This window comes from Cervus canadensis, chromosome 21, assembly GCF_019320065.1.
Source record: "Cervus canadensis isolate Bull #8, Minnesota chromosome 21, ASM1932006v1, whole genome shotgun sequence".
Lineage (NCBI taxonomy): Eukaryota > Metazoa > Chordata > Mammalia > Artiodactyla > Cervidae > Cervus > Cervus canadensis.
The window spans coordinates 5666885-5689087 of NC_057406.1; the positions used below are offsets into that span (position 1 = coordinate 5666885).

General features: G+C 50.4%; 1 protein-coding gene across 3 annotated transcripts in view; it reads right to left on the reverse strand.

The window, feature by feature from the left end:
* The window catches only part of MPPED1 (metallophosphoesterase domain containing 1), a 79235-nt gene that overhangs the window by 33773 nt on the left and 23259 nt on the right, over positions 1–22203 (reverse strand). For all 3 annotated transcript variants that reach the window (XM_043441175.1, XM_043441173.1, XM_043441174.1), the window contains exon 3: positions 21985–22166. In XM_043441175.1, coding sequence (XP_043297110.1) covers positions 21985–22166 — 182 coding nt within the window. The remainder of the gene's footprint in view (positions 1–21984; positions 22167–22203) is intronic.

A 22203-nucleotide genomic window follows, 5' to 3' on the forward strand; every position in this document is an offset into this window, starting at 1 on the left:
TCGGTCCCACAAGGAGGTGACGCCGAGGTCCTGACCTCTGTTCAGCTTCCTAAAACCTTCCAGGTGATTCCGGGGTGGGGGCCCCTGTTTGATAGCGACAAACAGGGCCCACACAGGGCGGATGTTCTGAACACCCACGTCTGCCTGCTTGTTGCTGACAGCCTGTGAAGTCAATGGCAAAGGAATAAAAAGGTATGACTCTCGCCCGAGAAGCAGAACAAGCTATGGCCAGAGCCCCAGGCGGCTTGGGAACCCGGGCTCAGGTGCTCAGTCTGACCTAGAACATCGGGGAGCAGGTAGGCCCAGAACCCCCTCAGTCCTGTCACCATGCCCTTCACCCCCTAACCTCTGCAGAAAAGAGGGCATTTACTCTCAAGGAAAAACAATGGCTCCACAGAGCCCCACTTAGAGACCACCGGGCCTGAGGGAGGGTGGGCAGTGAGGCCAGAGCCTGAACAGCAGGAAGATGAAGTGAAAGAATGAATACGGTGACCGTGGAGGCCCCAGGCCCCTTCCCCGACACACTCTCCAACTCTGGAAGCCAGCCTTGCACACCGGGGAATTCATCTCTGGGGAGAAAGACATGTCCAGGAGGAAAACCTACAGACAGCATCAGGGGCTCCCCAAAGAGATGGCCAGGGCTATCATGGTATATTCCCCCTCCAAGCACACACTCACGTATACACACAGCTTGTCAACAGCTTTGGGACTTCCCTGGAGGTCCAGTGGCTAAGACTCGGTGCTCTCAATGCAGGGGGCCTGGGTTTGATCCCTGCTCAGGAAACTAAGATCCCACATGCTGCAACTAAAGACCCCACATGCCGATCGAAGATCAAAGATCCTGCGATTGAGAGCCGGTGCAGCCAAATAAATATTTTTTAAAAAACAGCTTTCAAATGTCTGGTTCTTAAACACAACATATAGGGTCATCAGACCTCAGAGAAAAGCCTCCAAGCTGAAAATGGGCAGAGGCACAAATAAGAAGAAAGGAAATTGGAGAAAATGGGGTTGATGCAGGGAAAAAAAAAATATATATATATATATATATATATATATATATATATATATATAAATACAGTTATCACCATTGGCGAGATGATAGAAGACATTGTATCCATGAAATTCTAGCAGGGCGCTCTTAACAAAAGAAATTAAACCATGCCAGGATATTTTCGTTTTGGTTAAAGAGTAGAAGATGTAGTTGAGGAAATCTCCCTGAGACTGAAACAAAATAACAATGAAATGAAACAAAAATCAGAGAATCAAAACCAGGGATCCCACATGTGAATGCTATGAAAGAGAAGTCAGGAAAAAAAAAAAGAAGGGTCAGAAATTTTGTAAAAAATCCACAGGATTAAAGACAATATTTGCTCCATTTAAAGGGTTACCATAATAATGAATAAAAACCACTCACATCTGAGACACACTGTCCAGAAACAAAACAGGTCATATACAAAGGATGAGATGTTCAATAGTGACAAAGGAAACTTAAAGAAAATGGAGCAACGCCTTTCACATTCTGAGGGAAAATGATCTGCCACCTACAATTCTACACCCAAACTACCAATTACGATGGAGGAAAAATACTTTTTGTGACATACCATTTGGCCAAACATTTATTTCCAGCGCATTCTTTCTCAGAAAGTTACTGAAGCATGTGCTCCACCAGAATGAGGGAGTAAACTAAGAAAAAGGAAGTCACGGGGTCTCAGGACCAGGGGCTCCCAGGCAGAAGGAAGGCAAACGGAAATGGTGAAGGGCGATCCCAGGAAGGTGAGTGTGCCGAGGCCTGGGGGGCAGCTAATCCAGACTGGGGCAGGGGTCAGAAGCTCAGGAAGTACAAGAAAAATGAGCCAACAGATGGTCCAGCCCAGCTCACCACACTGCTGCGAGGCATTTAAAACCCTGCAGGAGACAGGGATGAACCACGATGGGTACACGGAAAAACAAGCAAACAAACCAATTAATTGCTTTACGAGAAACAATAGGTTACATAGTGAATATTCAACCAAAAATTGTGATGGGACTGTAGAAAAAGGATCAGAGATGTGTATATATGGATAGAGAGACTAAGTGTCTAAGTTTTCACTATAAGACATAGAAAGGAATCTCTAAAACTGAAAAATAAAATGCAGCAATACGAGGTTGTTACTTAGAGACACCGTTGTAATAAAGCAGCAGCTACCCAATATGCCTAGGGAATAGAAATCACTAGAGAGAGGACTGCTAGCTTTACCATAAGCCTTGTAGCTGTTGACTCACGGCGCAGATGCATTACCTTAACAGGTGGCTCCGTGGTAAAGAATCTGCCTGCCAAGGCAGGAGACGCAGGAGACACCAGTTCGATCCTGGGCCGGGAAGATCCCCTGGAGAAGGAAATGGCAACACACTCCAGTATTCTTGCCTGGAGAATCCCATGGACAGAGGAGCCTGGCGGACTATAGTCCAGGGGGTTGCAAAGAGTCAAACGTGACTGAGCAACAATAGGGAAATAAATAAAATTGCAATGAAATTAAACGAAGGCATCGGAGGCCAGGCACTCCTCACCTGCCTCCGACCTCTGCCCAGGGCAGCCTGATCTCTCACTTGTTCTACCTGCTGCTCAAAATCTAGAACCAAATCAAACGAGGCCACAGTTGAGGCTGGTGGAAAGACAGAACAGGCAGAAAACCCGAACTGGTTGATTCCTCTGAGATTCTGAGGGTATAAGTGCTAGGATGTCTGGCAACCAGGTTCAAAGGCAGATGATCCAGCCAAGCAGCTCCTCACCTGGCAGGTCCGACAGCCATGACTGACATCGCAGGTGTCACCTGCTGAGAACATGAGACAGGCTCCCCCATGCCCCACATCTAGCCCTCACAACAGCCCCACAAGATGGGCAGTAGCTTGGCGGATGAAGAAACTGGGGCTCAGTTAGGTTAAAGAAGTGCTAATGGGTAAACACAGAAGTGGGAACCTGAACCCTGATCCATCTGTAGCTGAAGCCACGATTTCCCCATTTCTGTCACAATCAGCCAGACATATTATAACACCAAAGTGTTTGCATTAAACATTTCTCAAAAAAAAGAAAAAATGGTGCCATACACTTAAGTCCTTGTAAAGCCTCCTGCGATGAGGAGCTCTCAATGACTTTATTTTAAACAACATAATATTTTCAAGATATCTTGTGGCTTTGTAAACAAACCTTTGAGACCATTTTGAAAAGCAATACAGATTTTAGAACAAATTAAACGAATTCAGCAAAGGTGCAGGATACAAAAACAATGGGCAAGACAATCAGTTGCATTTTTAAACACTAACAATAAACAATCTGAAAAGGATATTAAGAAAACAACCCTATTTGCAATAGCATCATAAAGAATAAAATACATAAAAATAATTTTGACCAAGGAGGTAGAAGATCTGTATGTAAAAACTCCAAAATTTTCTGCTAAGAGACCAAAGAAGACACCAATAAGTGGAAAGATATCCTGTGCCCATGAATTGAAAGACTTCATATGATTAATACACCAATACTGCCCAAAATGATCTACAGATTCAATGGAATTACTACCAAAATTTCAATGATGTTTCTTTCAGAAACAGAAAATCCATCCTAAAATTCACATGGAATCTCAAGGGTCCCTAAATAGCCAAAGAAATCTCGAAAAAGAAAAAACCAAGTTGAAAGTCTCTTACTTCCTGACTTCAGAACTGACTACAAAGCTACAGTAAATAAAACAGTATGGTATGGGCATAAATGCAAACACACAGATCAATGCCATAGAAGAGTCCAGAGATAAATATATATGGTCAAGTTATTTTTTACAAAGAACCTAAGATCATTCAATGGGGAAAGGATAGACTTCAACAAATGGTGCTGGGAAAACTGAACATCCACATGTCAAAGAATGAAGCTAGCCACTTAATCCATGCTTCCTAAGTCACTTTAGTCATGTCTAACTTTTTGTGACCCCCTGGACTGTAGCTCACCAGGCTCCTCTGTCCATGCGATTCTCCAGGCAAGAACACTGGAAACGGCTGCCAGTCCCTCCTCCAGGGTATCTTCCCGACCCAGGGATCAAACCCGCGTCTCTTGTGTCTCCTGCATTGGCGGGTGGGTTCTTTACCACTAGCGCCACCTCAGAAGCCCCAGCCCCTTGACACCATATGCAAAAATTAACTCAAAATGGAAAAAAGATCTAGAGGTAAGAGCAAAAGCTATAATACCTTTAAAAGAAACCATAGGAGGAAAGCTTCCTGACACTGGATTTGGCAATGATTTCTTGGACATGACACCAAAAGCATGGGCAACAAAAGAAAAAATAAATCAAAATGTAAAACTTCTACACATCAAAGATACCACCAGCAGAGTGAAAGGCAACCCAAAGAATGGGGAAAATATATTTGCAAATCAGATTATTAGTGAAATGAACACAGAACTATGAGATAATAACCTCACATACATCAGAAAGGTTACTATCAGAAAAACAGAAAACAAGAGCTGCTGAAGATATGGAGAAATAACAGCCCTTGGGCACTGTTGGTGGAAGAATAAAATGAAATAGCCACCATGGTACAGAAAGTTCTCAAAGAAATTTAAAACAGAACTAGCATATGATCCAGCAATTCCATTTCTGAGTACATAACATAACAAATTGGAAGCAGAGGCACAAATGGGCATTTGTACATTCATACTCACAACAGCTAAAACGTGGGAAAACTCAAGCATTCGTCAGCAGATAAATGGACAAATACAATGTGGCCTATCTGTGCAATGGAATATAATTCAACCTTTAAAGGGGAGGAAATTTTGACTCCATGCTACAACATGGGTGAACCTTAAGGATATTATGTTCAGTGAAATAAGCCAATCAAAAAAGAACAAAAACTGTATGATTCTACATGTAGGAGATCTTTGTAGTCAGATTAACAGAAACAAAATAATCCTGGATACCAGATGCTGGAGGGGGTAGTGTTTCATGGATACAGGGTTTCAGTTTGGGGAGCATAAGAGTTCAGGAGACAGACGGTATGATGGCTCCATGACAGTGTGAAGGAGACAGACGGTATGATGGCTCCATAACAGTATGAATGAAGTACATGCCACTGAACTGTACAGTTGAAAAAGGTTACAGTGGTAAATGTTATGTATATTTAATCACAAAATTTTTTTTTAAATAATCTTAGAAGAGAACTGAGTGCCTTGAATCCAAGGTAGAACATTAGGTTCCTGGAACTCTGAGAGTCCTCGAATCTTAGAACCCTGGTGGCCAATCATTCTGACCTTGGAAGCGAAAAATCCTAGAACTTTGGAAGTCATCAGCGTTTCAAGGTGGAAAGGGACTGAGTGGCCATCTGAAGACTGGGCCCCCTTAGCCTCCCCACTTTATAAAAAAGCCCTAATTGAGGAGTTCCAGGCCAGGAACTCTATACTTGCTTCTACCCTTCCAAAAAATTCCCAGCATGGATTTCACCTGGGATCTGACCACCCTGGATGAAAGGCAAGGATACAGGGCAGAGAACTGACCCTCATGTTACTGAACAAACATTTTCCAAAAGGTTCTTCTGATGCCTTCTGACACCTACAGATAAACCATTTAAAGGGGGAAAATTGATTCAAAACAATCTTCTTTGCAGTAGGAGCTGAAGTAATTATTTGAAAATGATGAAGACAAAAGATTCCTATTTTTAAAATACTTCTTAGTGAAACCAAGTGTTTTAAAGCGATGTTGAAGCTGAAACTCCAATACTTTGGCCACCTGATGCAGAGAGCTGACTCATTGGAAAAGACCCTGATGCTAGAAAGATTGAGGGCAGGAGGAGAAGGGGATGACAGAGGATGAGATGGTTGGATGGCATCACCGACACAATGGACATGGGTTTGGGTGGACTCCGGGAGTTGGTGATGGACAGGGAGGTCTGGCGTGCTGCACTTCATGGGGTCAGAAAGAGTCGGACATGAGTGAGCGACCAAACTGAACTGAACTAAACTGAAACATTTTGAAGATTAAGATACAGGAGAGTAAAACCCTCTCACCACCTTTGTGTATGCTTTCCTTCATTCCACAGTCACTCTCCTTGGTCGTAATAAGTGCTGGACCCTCTGTGCTGGGAGCTGGGGACAGAGCAGTTCCCCCCTCCCCAGTCCCTTCTCCCGTAATCTAGTGTGGGAAAGACACAGGCAAGCAATTTGGGATCTGTAATGGGAGTGGTGGTCTTCCCAGGTGGCGTTCGTGGTAAAGAACCTGCCTACCAATGCAGAAGATGTAAGAGACCTGGGTTCAATCCCTGGGTCAGGAAGAACCCCTGGAGAAGGAAATGATAACCCACTCCAGTATTCTTGCCTGGAGAATCCCATGGACAGAGGAGCCTGGTGGGCTAAGCCCACAGGGTCGCAACGAATCAGACGTGACTGAAGCGACTGATCACGCACGCGTGCATGCAGTGGGGTGGTACCAAGACCTAGGGAACCATACACAGCAGTGAGTTTTCCTTTCCCCCATCAGAAGGGAGGGAGGCGCTTCAAAGGCGAATGAGAGCAGGATCAGAGAAATAGGAGCTCTCCAGGCAGACGAAGCTGGGAGGGGCCTCCAGGAAGACTACACCCCACAAGCAAAGACACGGAGGTGGGAAAAACCCACCTGCCAGGTATTCGGCAACTGCTTAAAAACCCAGGGCAGATGAGAATGTGAGAGGGGGCAGGTCTGGGAAGGGACAGATGGGGTCACAGCAGGAGGGGACGCCCGCGGCTACCCAGGAAGGTCTGGACTTTACCCGGGACACAGCAGGGAGCCAACAAAGTGTTAAAGGGAGAGGGGTTCCGGTTGGATCAATGAACAAAAAACTTCTTTCAAACACCAGTATGACAAACGCTAGTCTGGAAAGTGACTATTTGGAGCGGCTGGGACGCCACCAGAGAAAGCCCCGCTTTGTCAGCTCCACGCTTCCCCTTCAGTGTCACGGCTGTCAAACCAGCCCTGAATTAGCTCCAAACGGCCTTCCCAGAGCGCTCAGATCTTCATTTGCATCGTGCACACTTGGAAAGGTGTGAAATCCCTTCTTCTTAAGAGAAATCAAAAAAACAAACTTATACACTTTTTAAAAACTGATTTTCTTTAAAGCAAATTCTATAGAACTAAATCCTAGCTTTTAAACATCTGATATCTTTTTAAAAGGAAGGCCGAGAACTTCCCCGGTGGTCCAGTGACTGACTCCATGCTCTCAGTGCAGAGGGTGTAGGTTCCATTCCTGGTCAGGAAACTACATCTCATATTCCACAGCTAAGACCTGACACAGCCAGATAAATAAATATATAATAATATTTTAAAAAGGAAGGCATCCTTGCCTGATATTAACAATAGTAATTAAAACTCCCATAGGGGAGTTTGGGGGAGAATGGATACATGTATATTCATGGCTGAGTCCCTTCACTGTCCACCTGAAGCTATCACAACATTGTCTGTTAATGGAGAAAAAAATGTGAATGAACATTGTATGGGTAAGAGTTTAAATCTGGTCCATCATTTAAAACAAAACCAAACAAAAAAAAAGCTCCCATCAACTGGGTATCTGCTTTTTGCCAGGCACTTTAGATGCATTCACAAAACAGCCACAACAAAAACAGTGGCAGCATTTATGTGAGTAGCTCTCAGGTCAGACCCTGTGTTGAGCCCAGATCAGTCCCTGCCTCACAGAGCCCTCCCAGTATCAGTCCCATTTTACAGATGAAAAAACTGAGGCTCAGGAAGAAGACATAATATGCTGAAAACCAGGTGGCTTGGAAGAATGGGGCCACAGCCCACACTCAAGGGGGTCTCTCCAGATGCACATGCTTAAACAGGATCCCACCTGCAGTGTCTTATTCAATCCCCACAACAGCCTACAAAGAAATGCGTGTTAGCCCCACACTGCAGAAGAATAAGCTGAGGCCCAAGAGAGTAATCACTTTTTCAATACTCCCCAGCAGACATATGGCCGAGCAGGGTGGGGGAGGCAGTCCTGCCCGCTCCAAAGCCTGCATTCTCTCCACTGTCTCTTCTCTCACTTCTGGATTTATAAATAATTTAATTTATAAATAATAAGTAACAATATTTAGTGCCTACTGGGAGGCTGGTGCTGTCCGTGGTGCTGAAGATGCAACATGACTGAGACAGACAGCACAATCCCTGCCTTTGAGGAGTGAACCTTCCTGAGAATTAGCAATAAAGGAACAAAGAATTAGGTACTAGATCAGGTGGGGATAACAGATATGGGAAGAAATAAAGCCAGGTGAGAGGGACAGGGCACATTGGGATGGTGGGGGGTGGCTCATGTAGGGCCATCCAGAAGGGCTCTCTGGGAAGGTGACCCCTGACATCCAGGACCTGGGTGACCCCCAGGAAACTACATTCCTACAACAGGTCTCCAGCTTCTCATCTGTAAAGTGGGGATGACATTACTCAGGACCCAGGCTGTTTGTTTCAAGGGAGAAGCAAGCAAACAACATGAATGCACCTTTAAATTGTAAAGTGCTGGCCAGAAAAAAATCATTGCTCAGCCCTCATGTAACCTGTATACAATGCTTTGTAGCAAAATGTGGCTTTCACATATGAAACATAGAGTGTTGAACCTTCATGTGTCCTGCCAGCAACTTAAATATGACTTTGTGAATTGGTTCTGATGCTATAAAGTGTTACTTCTAACCACAAATTCTAAAACAGACTTGGATAGGAGGAATCTGCTAATAGAAAGGGCATGGATTTTCTGAATATACAAGGTCACCTTGAAAGTGAAAGTGGTAGTCGTTCAGTCCGACTCTTTGAGACCCCATGGACTGTAGCCCCCCAGACTCTTCTGTCCATGGAAATTTCCAGGCAAGAATAGTGGAGTGAGTAGCCATTCCCTTCTCCAGGGGATCTTCCTGACCCAGGGATCGAACCTGGGTCTCTTGCATTGCAGGCAGATTCTTTACTGTTTGAGCCACCAGGTATTAAGAAAAGAATTTTAAAGTTTTAAAAGAGCCTAGGCCTTGGGTCAGAAATCTTGATTCCAATTTTATCCACTATACAATCTCGGGCAAGCTCTCTGCCTCTCTGAGCTCAGTTCTTTCATCCATAGAGACAGTAACAGCAGACTCTTCAAGGGGTTGTCTTGTCCCTACAGTAGCCATTAACCCCCTGTGGCTATTTAATTTAAATTAATTGCAATGAAATGAAACACAAGAGTCAGTTTCTCAGTCACACTAGCCACCGTTCAAGTGCTCAATATCCCCAAGAGACAGGTGGCTGGAGCACTGGACAGCTCAGGCTCTGGCTACTCACCGGCTGGGAGCTGGCTAGAAATTCAGAATCTCCAATTGATACCTACAGGACGTTTCATCCAAAACCAGCAGAGATGACTTTTTTCTCAGGTGCACATGGAACTTTCCCCGGGATAGATCACATCTTGGGTCACAAATCAAGCCTTGCTAAATTTTTAAAAATTGAAATCATTTCAAGCATCTTTTCTGACCACAATGCTAAAGACTAGATATCAGCTATGGGAAAAAAAAAAAAAAAAAACCTACAAAAACACAAACATATGGAGGCTAGAAATGCAGGATCTCCAGCCCATCTCAGGACCACCAGACTGAGACCTGCATCTTAACCAGATTTCCCGCCACCTCTCCAGGGAATTCTCAAGCACCTGGCGTCGGAGCAGGGCTGCCTGGGAGAGACCAGGGTGGGGGCTGGGGGACGCTCCACGAGAAGGGGCAAGCTCTGTAAGCCATGGCAAGGATACCAGGACAGGGCAGTTCCCACAGCCTCTCTAAGTGGTGGTCACAACCTCCAAACCAAACTAGTCACCGAACCTCTGACAAAGGCTGGGCTGAGTCCAGGTGCAGGGGGCAGGCAGAGGAAGGTGGTATAGACAGAAAAATGGAACCTCTCAGACATTTCAGAAGTGTGTGCACAGGGGGATGGAATATTTCAATTCTGTGCTGGGCAGGATTTTCTGGCTTGTTGACTATTCCTGTTTTGGAATGAAGTCCAACATGAAAATGACATTTTAAAAAACCCACAGACTGATTTCATATCCAAACACATCTCTCCATGTTTGTAGAAAAAAAAAAAAAAAGCATACTAGCAAGAGAATCTTGCTTCCCCTAACTCTCGAATGGCCAACCAGCTATTTCTCTTCCAACCAATGATTTCCTCCAATGGTTCCACAGCCCACAACCGGCGCTGATGAGCAAAAATGCACTTCAGGGCAAAGAAGAAGGTTCACAACAGAAAACCCAGCAAAACCTCAGAGCACAAGTTGTTTTTAACCCTTCGTCTCTCATCGGCACAATCACCAGTCTGGGAGGAAGGCCTCGCCATCCTCCTCTGGATGGACGCGGACCCCCAGATGCAGGGCGGGTGAATCACCAGCTCTCCATCTCACACACCTGGGAGGCAGCTGAGTGTCTCACCTGGTCATGCCTCCTTGACATCATGGCATTTTCTTGTGTATGTTCCTGTGGCATGGGAGTCTTGGCTGTTTTGCTACCCACCATATCCTGGGCATCTAACAGATGCCCTAGACTAGGGGAGGTGCTCAGTAAATGTACGCTGAATGAACAAAGGGGTGCAACCTAACGGCAAGTAGGAGCTCCAGCCTTGGACTCTTGGACAGCCTGCCCCTTTGAGGTGGAAGGCCTGCACCCCGCCCTCCACTTGTCCAAACACTACCCAAATGCCAAGGTCTCCCTCCTCCATGAAGCAGCCCCACCTGCCTACTCGGTCCCCACCCAGCCCCCATGGCCCCCCTGGCCCTCAGGCCCTCCATGAGCACCCCAGGCCCCCTGCCTCCTTGCCAGTCCTCGAAGGTCCCAACTCTCCGACTCAGAGCTGCTGCCCTCCACGTCAGAATGCCCTCCCTGATGTGGCCGCGGCCGGCTCCCTCCATTCTGGTCTCTGGTGCCACCTCATCAGGAGGTGACGTCACACCCTGTCCCCTTACCCCTGACCCCCCAGCATGTTACAGCTGTTTGCCCACGCCTGTCTTCTGCATGTTCACTGCTGCATCTTCAGTGCCCAGAATTGTACCCCACACACAACAAAAGGGCTCGGCAAACGTCCGTTGAGCAGAGAATCAGGTGCAAATGGGAAAACACAGTAATGACGGTGACTGCTGTGAGGTGGTGTTAAAAAAGTAAGATGGCAAACTCCAGACAACAAAGATACATAAGACAGTGTTAGGAGGGGGTGTGGTGGGTACATTCCAGGGACCTTCAGGGAAGAGTGGAAGTGTTGATTAATTTTAGACTAAGTTGGATATGCATATTAAAATATTATGAGTTTCTGCTAAACAAATCAAAAAAGAATGGAGAATTTCCAAACCAGTAGAGGGGAAAAAAAGAAGCTTCAATCAATCCAAACAATAAGCAGAGGAAGGAGACAGAAAGCACAAAATGAATGACAGAAATGTTTTATGTACTGGAAAAGACTAAATAAATATTCATTATTTTTTCTATTCACATTATTGAAATCAAAAATCTTTACCAAGGTCTCCCTACACAGAGATGACCAGAACATAGGTCTGATCCTCAAGAGACTCACAGCTGAAATGGACATCAGACATTGCTAGAGGGGATGGACCAATCAGAGGGACTGACACATGTCTTCCACAAAAAAATCACAGCCATTTGCAAATGCATCTACCTTTTTTCACCCTGGCCCCCAGGAAGCTCAGGGTCCAGAAGAGAGAGCCCATGTGAGCCCAGGTGTTGATAGTCTAAGCCCTCCCTCTGAATTGCTCTGATTTCTTTTTCTTAATTCTGGCTCTTAATTTATCACCAACACTCTACCATTTTACCACTCTTACTGTTTTTTATAAACCATCTCAAATCCTCTCACACAAGATGAGATATAAATAAGCAACCAAAAACCCAAATGAACAAAAAACACAAAAAATAAAACTAAGGAAAAACTTTCAGAGAGCCCATACCTTTCAGAGAAATGCATCTGTACCTTATTTAAACATTTAAAAAATTAATATAAAGCAAAGATTTTTAGGATGACAGTCTTTAAAAAAAAACAACCACAAAACATGTTTGAAATACACACACACACACACACACACACCCCTGCAGTGGGTCTCATTTCATTTCCAAAGCCATTCTGTTGTAAATAGATAATTAGCACTTAAGCACACCTTTCAAGGGGTTTATACATTAACATGAAAATACTGTAATTACAGCTGGCCAAAATCGCTTGACTACCACTTAGAATTCTAGATTTTTCATCTTTATTAGAAGTTAATTTTCTCTCTTTTAGGCCCTGAAACACAGCTTGGCTTTGTGAGAAATTTTTTTTTTTGGTGAAGAATAGAGAAAGTTAATTTTTTGAATGAATACCAAACCTCTGCTCTCCTCGCCCTCCTATTTTTGATCTGAGCATCAGTCTCCCTCTTGTTTATCAGTCATGCTGGCCACTGCACTTACACATGACCAAAATCCCTTGACACCAACCCACTCCCAAGCAGAGACAGCAGAGATGATGTGAGGCGAAGAGTCAAAAAAATTTTTTTTCTTTTAAATATTCAATCTCTAATCTTTGCAGGAATAGCAACCTCCTGTGTCTGGAGAACATCTGGATCAGGCCTTTTTATCCAAACGAACAAGCAAATGAGCCAGAATCCGCTTTAAGTCTAGTGTGCACATCCACGGATGATTATTACGAGCTCTCTAAAAACTGGAGTCATGTGTATGTGTGCACTTGGTTGCTCAGTCGTGTCTGACCCTTGTAACCCTGAGGACTGTAGCCCACCAGGCTCCTCAGTTCATGGGATTTGCCATGCAAGAGCACTGGAGTGGGTTGCCATTTCCTTCTCCAGGGGGATCTTCCCGACCCAGGGATCAAACCCCAGTCTCCCGCATTGCAGGTGGATTCGTTAACCATCTGAGCCACCAGGGGCGCCCACTTGGTGACGAAGGCCAGCCCACCTTGTGCCAGGCCTGCCGGGTTCCATGGACACCTGTTAACCATCCCCCAGCCCTTCAGCCCGTCTCTCCCAGCAACCTCTCCTGTTGAGCTCATTTCCACGCTGTAGCCGAACCCCCGCCCCACTCTCTGTCCCTTGGGCCAGCTCCAGGTCCACTCCCAGGTCCCCCTGCCTCTCCTGGGGCCCCAGCGTCCTCCTCCACCTGCTGTGACCATGCACCACCCGGAAGCCAAAGGAGTTGCCAAAACACCGAGTCACACCATTCAGTTCAGTTCAGTCACTCAGTCGTGTCCGACTCTTTGCAACCCCATGGACTGCAGCACGCCAGGCCTCCCTGTCCATCATCAACTCCCGGAGCTTACTCAAACTCATGTCCGTTGAGTCAGTGATGCCAGCCAGCCATCTCATCCTCTGTCGTCCCCTTCTCCACCTGCCTTCAGTCTTTCCCAGCATCAGGGTCTTTTCCAATGAGTCAGTTCTTTGCATCAGGTGGCCAAAGTATTGGAGTTTCAGTTTCGGCATCAGTCCTTCCAGTGAATATTCAGGACTGATTTCCTTTAGGATGGACTGGTTGGATCTCCTGGCTGTCCAAGAGACTCTAAGCCCCGGTGGCCTCTTTAACACTCAGGATAAAATTCACATCTTCGCCCTCCTCATCAGCAGACCTGGGCCTTCCTCCCTGGCCTCTACCATCTCTGGGCTCAGCCCTGCAGACCTTGGGCTGCAAACCAGGCAATTCACGGCTAGGTCCTTCTCTGCTCATGGGTCTTCTTTTAGGCCATCCTAAACCATCTACTCTGGGAGTTGGTGATGGACAGGGAGGCCTGGAGTGCTGCAGTCCATGGGATCGCAAAGAGTCGGACACGACCGAGTGACTGAACTGAACAGAAACCATCTATATAAAAAGTCAAAAAACCTTCCACCTTGATCACTATCACCTCCCCCTGATCGTCTGATTCATTGATCCAATCACTTAAGTGACCTTGCCTGTTTATTCCATCATCAGACCCTACATGGGTCCCTGGACCCTCTGGAAGTAGCTGCATTGGTCATCACTAAATCTTCAAGATAAGACAGTGAACACAGCGCCCCCCACACCGGCCAAGACCTGGGATGACTGGGACTCATGTGGACCCCTCCCCTGTTCTCCTGTGAGAGAGACGGACACTCAGCTCACCCACAGCAGGGCTCAGAGGCCAGGAGGAGTGTGGTCCAAGAGAAGAGCCGAACTGGAGCCCAGGGAGGGGCCTTAGTCAACACATGGTCCAAACGTCACATTTTGTGGATGTGGACGTGAGCACTCAGCAGGAAAAGCGAGGTCAAAGGCAGTGTCAGAGAGGGGCTCCCAGCCCTACTGGACAGGCTGTGAGCCCTGACCTCGGTCCACACGAGGCCTGTCCAACCAGACATGCCGGCCCGCTGAGCCCTGGGACCGCGGCCAGTCCCAAAAAACCTACCACACCCCCACCACCCTGGCCATATGGCGCAGGACAGCAGGATGGCTCCGCCCAAGAAACCCAGAAGATTTTCAGCCCCATTCATGGGGTGTGCACACACCGGCCAGGGTCACCCAGGTCCTGTCTCTTGGGCCTGATGCTCTGATGTCCACTGTGGGGACGGTCCACAGCCCGGGGCGGGTACTGGGCACAAAGAGACAGATGTGAACACCCAGGTCCGAGGCTCTGGGAAGAAGGGAGCCTTTGCACCCCTTTGTGGGGAGGCGAGAAGGATGGACGTGAAAAACAAAAAATAATTTTCACAGGAATAAGACAAAAGCAATGACTTGCATAAGCTGCTGGGGGCAGAGCTGCGGGGAGTGGGGAGCGTTAACTTGGCCTTGGCCTTGGCCTCATCCCGGACCGTCGGAAGGGGAGTGTTGGGGGTGGGGGGAGAAGAGAAGGACTGAAAGTGGGCAGTGGGTAGGGAGGTCGTCAACTTCCAGCCACATCTGAAATCGTTGTTCCCGCAAAGACCAGTTCTGCACCCAGGAGCCATCTCCCGCTCCTGCACGGGGACCCCGAGGCCCCCCACTCCTTGCCAAAGCCCCTTGGGTCCACCCGCAGCTCCCGTCAGGGGCTCCCGAGTCTGATGGCACAGAGGCAGAAAGATGGTGTGGAGCCCTTTCTTCCCCAACCACCCCCGGCCCCTGCCCGCAGCCCTGAGGCCTCCCTGCAGCAGCAGATGAGGCAAACACCGAAGAAACCCACCTCGGAACGGTTTCTCTGCTTCCCCTCCTCTCTCTTCCTCCCTCACAGATTTTAATTAAGGGTTTACTTGCAAAAGACCTAGCTTTATTTAACTAGATCCTTGGACCCCTTTTATATTGTCTTATACATCGTTTTATGCTAGGGCGCCAGTAAAAAGTTAATTATAACTTCTAAACACTCCATTTCCAGGCCCTCATCTTCCTCCCCGCCCGATGCTGCCAAGGGTAGAGACACTTGGGTGCTCTACAGACCTTTCAGCAGATGCCGGTCAGCACCCCTCAGGGCCAGGGTGGACTCTGAGGCCCTGCACTTGACCCAGCACAGTCCCGACCCTCAAAGGGCTCACAGGTCCTGCGGGAGAATGGGCGGGCTGGCAGGACGGCCCACTCGGGAGCCCAAAGCAGCTCAGCGGGTGGCAGAAGTGAGTGACGAGGACGTGGGCAGGACAGACAACAGCAGGGCCCAAATAACAATGGGAGGCCCTGATAGCTTCAGAGGGAAGGGAGCTGGGGTTGAGAGGGTCTCAGTGGAGGCCTGTGCCTTACTACACACCCTCTGGGTGTGGGTCTACAGTTTGGGAGTTCAGCTTGAGACAGAACGAGTCTAAAATCCTGGTGGACAGCCAGGAGGAGGCATCTTCTGAGACGACCGAATAATATACCAGCTGGCTCTCAAAGACAGATCTGGTCAGGGCTGAGTGGGAGGCATCTGTGAGTCTGGGTGGGAGCAAGCTCGGGGCAGCAGAGTGGGGAGGCCTCATTATCGTCTGGAAAGAAAGCAGTTGAGAAGCTCAGGGCTGGTCCTGAGAGGAGCCACCGTCAGCGAGAAGGAGAACCAGGAGCGAAAGGAGGGGATGGAGAAGGGGGTGCCAGACAGAGAGGCCGGAGCTGTCCCAAGGCGGGCAGCAAGCTGGAGAGGAGGGGTGAGCGGTCACTCCTCCGGGCAGCCACTCCCAGGCCAGTGCCGGGGTCTGAGACTGGGGGTTCCAGGGGAGGGGAGGGGCTGTGGAGGCTGCAGGCTTCTCCTGGCAGGGGGTGGGGAGGCCAACCTGGCACCTGCCAGTCACAGAGAGCGGGCCTTCCAGCATCTCGCGAATCCCCGCTCGGGCACTGACGGTTCTCGAGGGCATGGCTGTCACTCCTAGCCGGAGGCAGAAACGGCCTGGTGTTCTTGCCTTGGGGCAGACCTGAGCGGTGTCCAGGCCTCGGGGTCATCCTGGGCATGGGTGTTCACGGGAGCTCAGCCTCTGCTCAGCACCCCTGGTTTCCAGAGGGGAGCCCACACGCCTCCCTGGAATACCTGGCCCCCCCAGGCCGGATCCCCAGCACCCGCTAGCCTCAGCTCCCAGCCTCATTCTGGAGAGCCCCCACTCGGCCTCTGCCCCTTCGAAGACCCTCCCCGAGTCGCATGTTGTGACAGCCACGGCTCACTCTCCGGTGTCGTGGCCCTGCCCTCCTGGAAGCCCCTCTTACGGCAGCTCCCCGCCCCCCATGGCAACCAGCCTGCCAGGATGCAGGGACCAGCTCACAGCACACCCACCCTGGGTCCACGCCTCTGTCCAGGGCTTCCCCGGCCTGAGCCCCGGTCAGCACTGGGGGTGAGGCTCGTCCTGCCCCCCGGGGCGGAAGGTCTAGGTGGGGCAGACGGGAGGCGTGAAGACACGGGGGCTTCCCTCCGAGGGCCCCCACCAAGGCCTGAACAGGAGCCCTGGGACACGAGGGTCAGGGTCCGATGCCGCCCAGCAGGGCGGGTGGGGGCCGTGGGGGGTGGAGTGTCACGAGAGCTCCATTCAAGCCGGGGTGGGTCGGACTCTGCCGGGTGGACGAGAAACAGCCAGAAGATGAGAATGAGCCAAGGTCCAGGGTGGGAAACTGGAGTCAACCAGTGTGGCCAGAAGAAAACGGCTCAGCCGACATTGAGGCTGGTTGATTGGCAGGTGTGTCTGTGGGGTCTCGGATCAGGGAGAGGCAGGCTTTTTATAACAACAGCCACCACTCCTCGAGGGCTTCTCCCTGAGTCCGCAGTGTACTAAGTTCATGACTTGTCACTCCTCCCCAACCCTATGGGGTAGGTAAATAAGTCTTCCCATTTTACAAATGAGGCACAGAGAGGTTGAGTGACTAAGTGAAGGTCACACAGCAGATAAGAAGCTGAAGGAGGCGTGAAGACAGGCCTGCCTGACTGCCCGATGGGAGCTCTTATCCTCCCTGCGATCCCACCTCCCTGCACAGACAGGAATTACCGGGCCGATCGGTCTGCGGGCTCCAGGCTGCCCATCCGTCATCGCGCCGTTACTGCAGATGAGCAAGGAGTTTCCAGCACATTCTCTTCCATTTTCAGCCAATTGTGCTCTTCTTTTCATTCTTTACAGCTGGAAAGCCCGTCCTTAGCAATTTTTTAGCTGCTTACTGGGACATTTACAAATCCATCTGGCGGTTCTATTTCATGAATGTATTGGGGATATTAATGGCCCATGGGAAAAGGGACTTGTCAGGGGGCCCTATCACCCCCAACCTAGTGCCCCCTAAAGAACACAGACCCAGACAGAAGCCTGCAAGTGGCCAAAACATGGACACCCTCACAGCCAGGCCGAGAGCAACCCACCCGACAGCAGATTAGAGACGCATGAGGGTAGCCACACGTCTCCCCGGTTAGGCACCTAATCTTCTCTTACAAAGAGGGTCTTCATTTATTTCTTCAATCTCCTCCTGTCTGTCTGGAGGTGGCCCCTACAATATTATTGTAGGTGTTCTTCATGAGATCAATGAACAGGGAAGAAGCTGGTTATGAATTTCAGATTAGCAGCTTTCTCACTCAGGAGTAAGAAGGGGTGGGCCCGTGGGTCTGAGAGCCCGGCAGGGCCCTGGTGGCCAGGGAAGGGACTCCAGGTGACCTCCTGAAGAGCTGGATGATGCCAGGACTGACCTGAGCCCAGCACCGTCCCCACCCCCATCCTGGGATACGCCACGCACCAGACACCAGAGATGCCAATGTTTCTTTAAAAGCAATGATATTTTACTGCTGTCTTCAGTTAAAGCTACGAGAGCAATACATGCTCCCTACAGAAAATCAGAGGGATAAAAGAAACAGAGAACCACAAAGCCCAGCGCACTTAGAATCAACCCCAAACTCCTGCCGCTGGTCCACGGGGCATAGCCCAGGGAAACCTTCCCCGCTGCCTGTCCTTGGGGCCTCTGCAGCCTCTGTGCCCCTGCCTAGAACGTTCCTCCTGCATGGCTCTCTCTCACCTTCATGCATCACCCAAGGCCACCTCTTCAGGGAGGCCTCCCATGGCTGCTTCAAGGAGCTCTCCATCACCATCACCCCTGGGCCAGCGCTCCGCAGACCTCATCACGAGAATGGTCCTCTTACTGCTTCCGGTGGGTCCACCCATCGGCGGTATCCCCATCATCAGATACAGCGGCCTGTCCTCACTCCTACCATCACGCACTGCACACTCACCCCGTGTTCTCAGAGAGATGCACTGAACAGAGGGATGAATAACCCCTGCAGTCCTTCCTGCACGCGTGTGTGTGTGTGTGTGTGTGTGTGTGTGTGTATAAGAACTGCCTGCATAGATGAGACTGTAGGTCAACATACTTTGACCCTCAAACCATCTACCGCTTCTCCTTGCAATTCAACATGCAGGCTTGGGTCAAATCCCCCAGCCCCCCACGGGACCAACCCATGACCCTTACCTCTATCCCAAGGGGAGCCCTGATATGGCCAACGCCACCTCCTGGGGGCAGTAATACCATCTGCACAGCCTTTTACAGATTATAACTCTTGAGCATTTCCTCCAGCCCAACAGAGCCTTAAAACAACCCACCTCCAAAGAGGCAGACAGGGTAAGGGAAGCCTGACCTCTTCCCCATGTAAAATGAGGTCAGGGAGGCTCAGAGAGGTCACGTGACTGCTGCAGTCACCTAGGAGGAAGCTGACCCTGGACATCTGGCCCCCAAAGACACAGTCCACATCTTTCCTACAAAACAGAGAAATTTCACCATAAAAACAAGAGAGGTGATGTAGAGGAGAGGATGAAAGCTCGCCTCCAGAGTCCAAATGCCTAGGTTTGAATCCCAGATCTTCCACTTGCTGACTGTGTGACCTCGGGCAAATTACTTCACTCCTCTGGGGCTCGGTTTCTCCTCTGTTAAATGGGGATGACAATAGCTCCTGCCTCATCCCCTGATCAAGAGAATCAAATGATTTTAAAATATACATAAAGGGCACCCAGCACATGTCAACAGTCGACAAACATGAGCTCTTTATAAAACCACACCTGAGTCTGTCTCTCCACCATGATCACCAACCACATCCCCGAGCACCTAAACCGCCAGCCCATAGAGGTGAGTCCCTCTGCGCAGCCGGCACGTTCCCAAGAAGCCAGCTGCAGTGGGACCGCTCTAAACCTTCCCTATTGATGCTCACATGCAAATCCCCCCTCCCCCGGCCCCGTTCAGTCACTCTTCAGTCTCAAGCCCCGCCCAGCCCACTTGAGTGACAAGCACTGACATCTGCAAACACTTCAAGGCTGCCAAGGGGAGAGGCCCCTTTTGTAAAAGGAAGACCCTTCTGCAAGTTCACCCTTCCCACCCGGCATAATCCAGGCGAATAAATCAATCCATTGCCAAGTGCAAATTACCAAGAAAGCCTCCCCCTTTGTTCCCACGGCACCTAGTTCTGACTTCTACTAAGAGGCAGGTAGAGAGATTTTTCTAAAATGGCCATCTCACCAGGCGGGCCTACCAGGCCCCTGGCTTCCATTCGGCTTCAGAGTCTCTGGGAGGCCCCACACCCCTTTTCAGGCTCACTGTCCTCACGTTCCCCCAGACCCCCTCCCTCCAACCCAGACACATAATACCACCTCTCACGCCTCCCCCGAAGGCTCTGGCCTCAGTTACCCCTTTCCCCGCACAAACTCCCCGATTCTCAGGCCAAACCCAGCCCAGCGACAGCTTGTCCCTGAAACCTCCCGTCCAGGGGGAGGCCACCCTCAGCACCTGCGCTGACAGCTCACAGCCCCCGGCCACCACCCCCGGCCACCACCCCCCGACCCCCACGGTACATGCACCTGCTGGCTTCATTACTCACTCAGCGTGGAGAGGAACACGTCTGGGCCAGGGGTACATCAGAAACAGTCCCCACTTTTCGGAACCTCAGGGCGGGGACGGGGGCCAACATCGCTTTTGGTCAGATAAGGATCCAAACAGCGCCCACGTCAAACAGCTGCTCCTCAAGTTCAACCAGGCAGCGGCGGTAAGGAGCCTACCAGACAGGCCTGGCACAGACCACGTGCCCAGCCACCAGCGACTCCTGTTCTCTGCTGGGGACGCAGGCGCTCGGTTCAGCCTCACATCTCTTTGAGACCTAGAGCAGGGGGCTGAGAAAGCAGCCTCGGGACTGCCCTGGTGGTCCAGCGGTTAAGAATCTGCCTCGCCATGCAGGGGACACAGGTTAGATTCCTGGTCGGGGGAACGAGGGTCCCATGTGCCGTGGGGCAATGGAGCCCGAACGTCGCAACTACGATCCCACCTGCTGTAACTGAAGAGGAGTGAGGCCTCCCAGGAACCAAGACCTGACATAGCCCAAATCCAATAAATAAATATTCAAGAGAAAGCCGTCTCCGTGACAGCCCCCTTCCTAGGACCTGGAGGCAGCGCGGGGCAAGGGGAGATGCGCTGGGGCAGACTCGCCTCCTGCAGGAGCGCCCCCCCCCAACCCCATCCCAGCCTTCGCAGGGCTCAGCCCAAACAGGGGCCTCGATTAGAATTTCCCATTTGAAAGATCAATATTGAAAGCTCCAAGCCTGCCAAGAGGAGGGGAAGGCCTTGCTTGTAAATATTTGTCTCGACTGGCAAAGCCGGGCCTCTCTCGCTGCAGCTACCCGCCTCTCTCCTGGCCCTCTGCTCGTGGAGCTCCCAGCCAACTGCACAGCAGGACGCCCCTGGGGAGGCGCGGGGGACCGTCTGGCGGCCACGAGGGGCTGCGAGGGGAGGTGGGCCGACCCCGGCCCCACGCCTCTGAGACAGCAGGCCTGCCCACCGGGGCCGTCCAGCGGTCCCCACTGGGGCCGTGGCGGAGAGAGTCACCATGAGGTTTCTCTGGATTCCGAGCAAGCAGCTTTTCCCAGGGGGGCACCCCAGATTTACATCTTTCTTATTTTGGAAGAAAGCAAAATCAGAGACAAAACCCTGGGGGTGCTGCTTGTGAATCACAGCCCACCATCTCCCACGGCATGGGACGGCGTGGGACGGCATGCGCTCTGCTGTCCGTACCAACAGCTGCCCACGACAGAGCCCACACTGGGGCCCTGGGCTCCTGCTGGGGCCGTGGAGACCTGGGGGGGGTCCCCTCACTGGGCCAGCAGTCAAGGGTGGCGGGTGTCTGAGCCGGTCCAACCAGCTGAGCGCCTGCCTTGGCATCACTGTTCCCAGAGAGTCATTCATTTGTTCACCCACTCGGTCACTGACTCACCAATTCATTCATTCATTCATTCATCAGTTATTTATTGGGTACTTACCTGGACCAAGGTACTGGGGGCTGGACACACAACTGGACAAAAACAAACCTGGGTTTGCCTTTGGAAGGGAGTCTCCCAGGCCAAAAAAATATCCCACAAACAAATAGAAAGTCACAGCAGAGACATGTGCTGGGGCGGGAGACCTCTCAGGTGTGATGAGATAGTCAGAGGGGTGAGGCCTGGCCCCGGAGGTCAGGGGGCTTCCTGGGGGAGGTGGACAGGTGATAAAGGCCAGGGAGGGGCCAGGCAGAGCAGGGAGGAAAGGCAGGGGGCAGGGGGCCACCCCGAGTCTGGCCGCTCCCAGGCGCCACCCCTTCTGGCACCTACCCAGCCACTCGTTGAATTTCTTCACCTCACTCGGGAGCCCCAGCTCGGTGAAGTCCCCGGCGTGGATCAGCACGTCACCGTAGGGCATCTGGATGGGGTCTGTCCTCGAGTGGGTGTCTGACACGCAGACAAAGCGGGTGTAGCCGGGCGGCTTGGGGGCGTCATGAGGCACTGGGTCCACCCTGGGGAGAGAGGGGACTGTGGGATCCAGGGGCCATG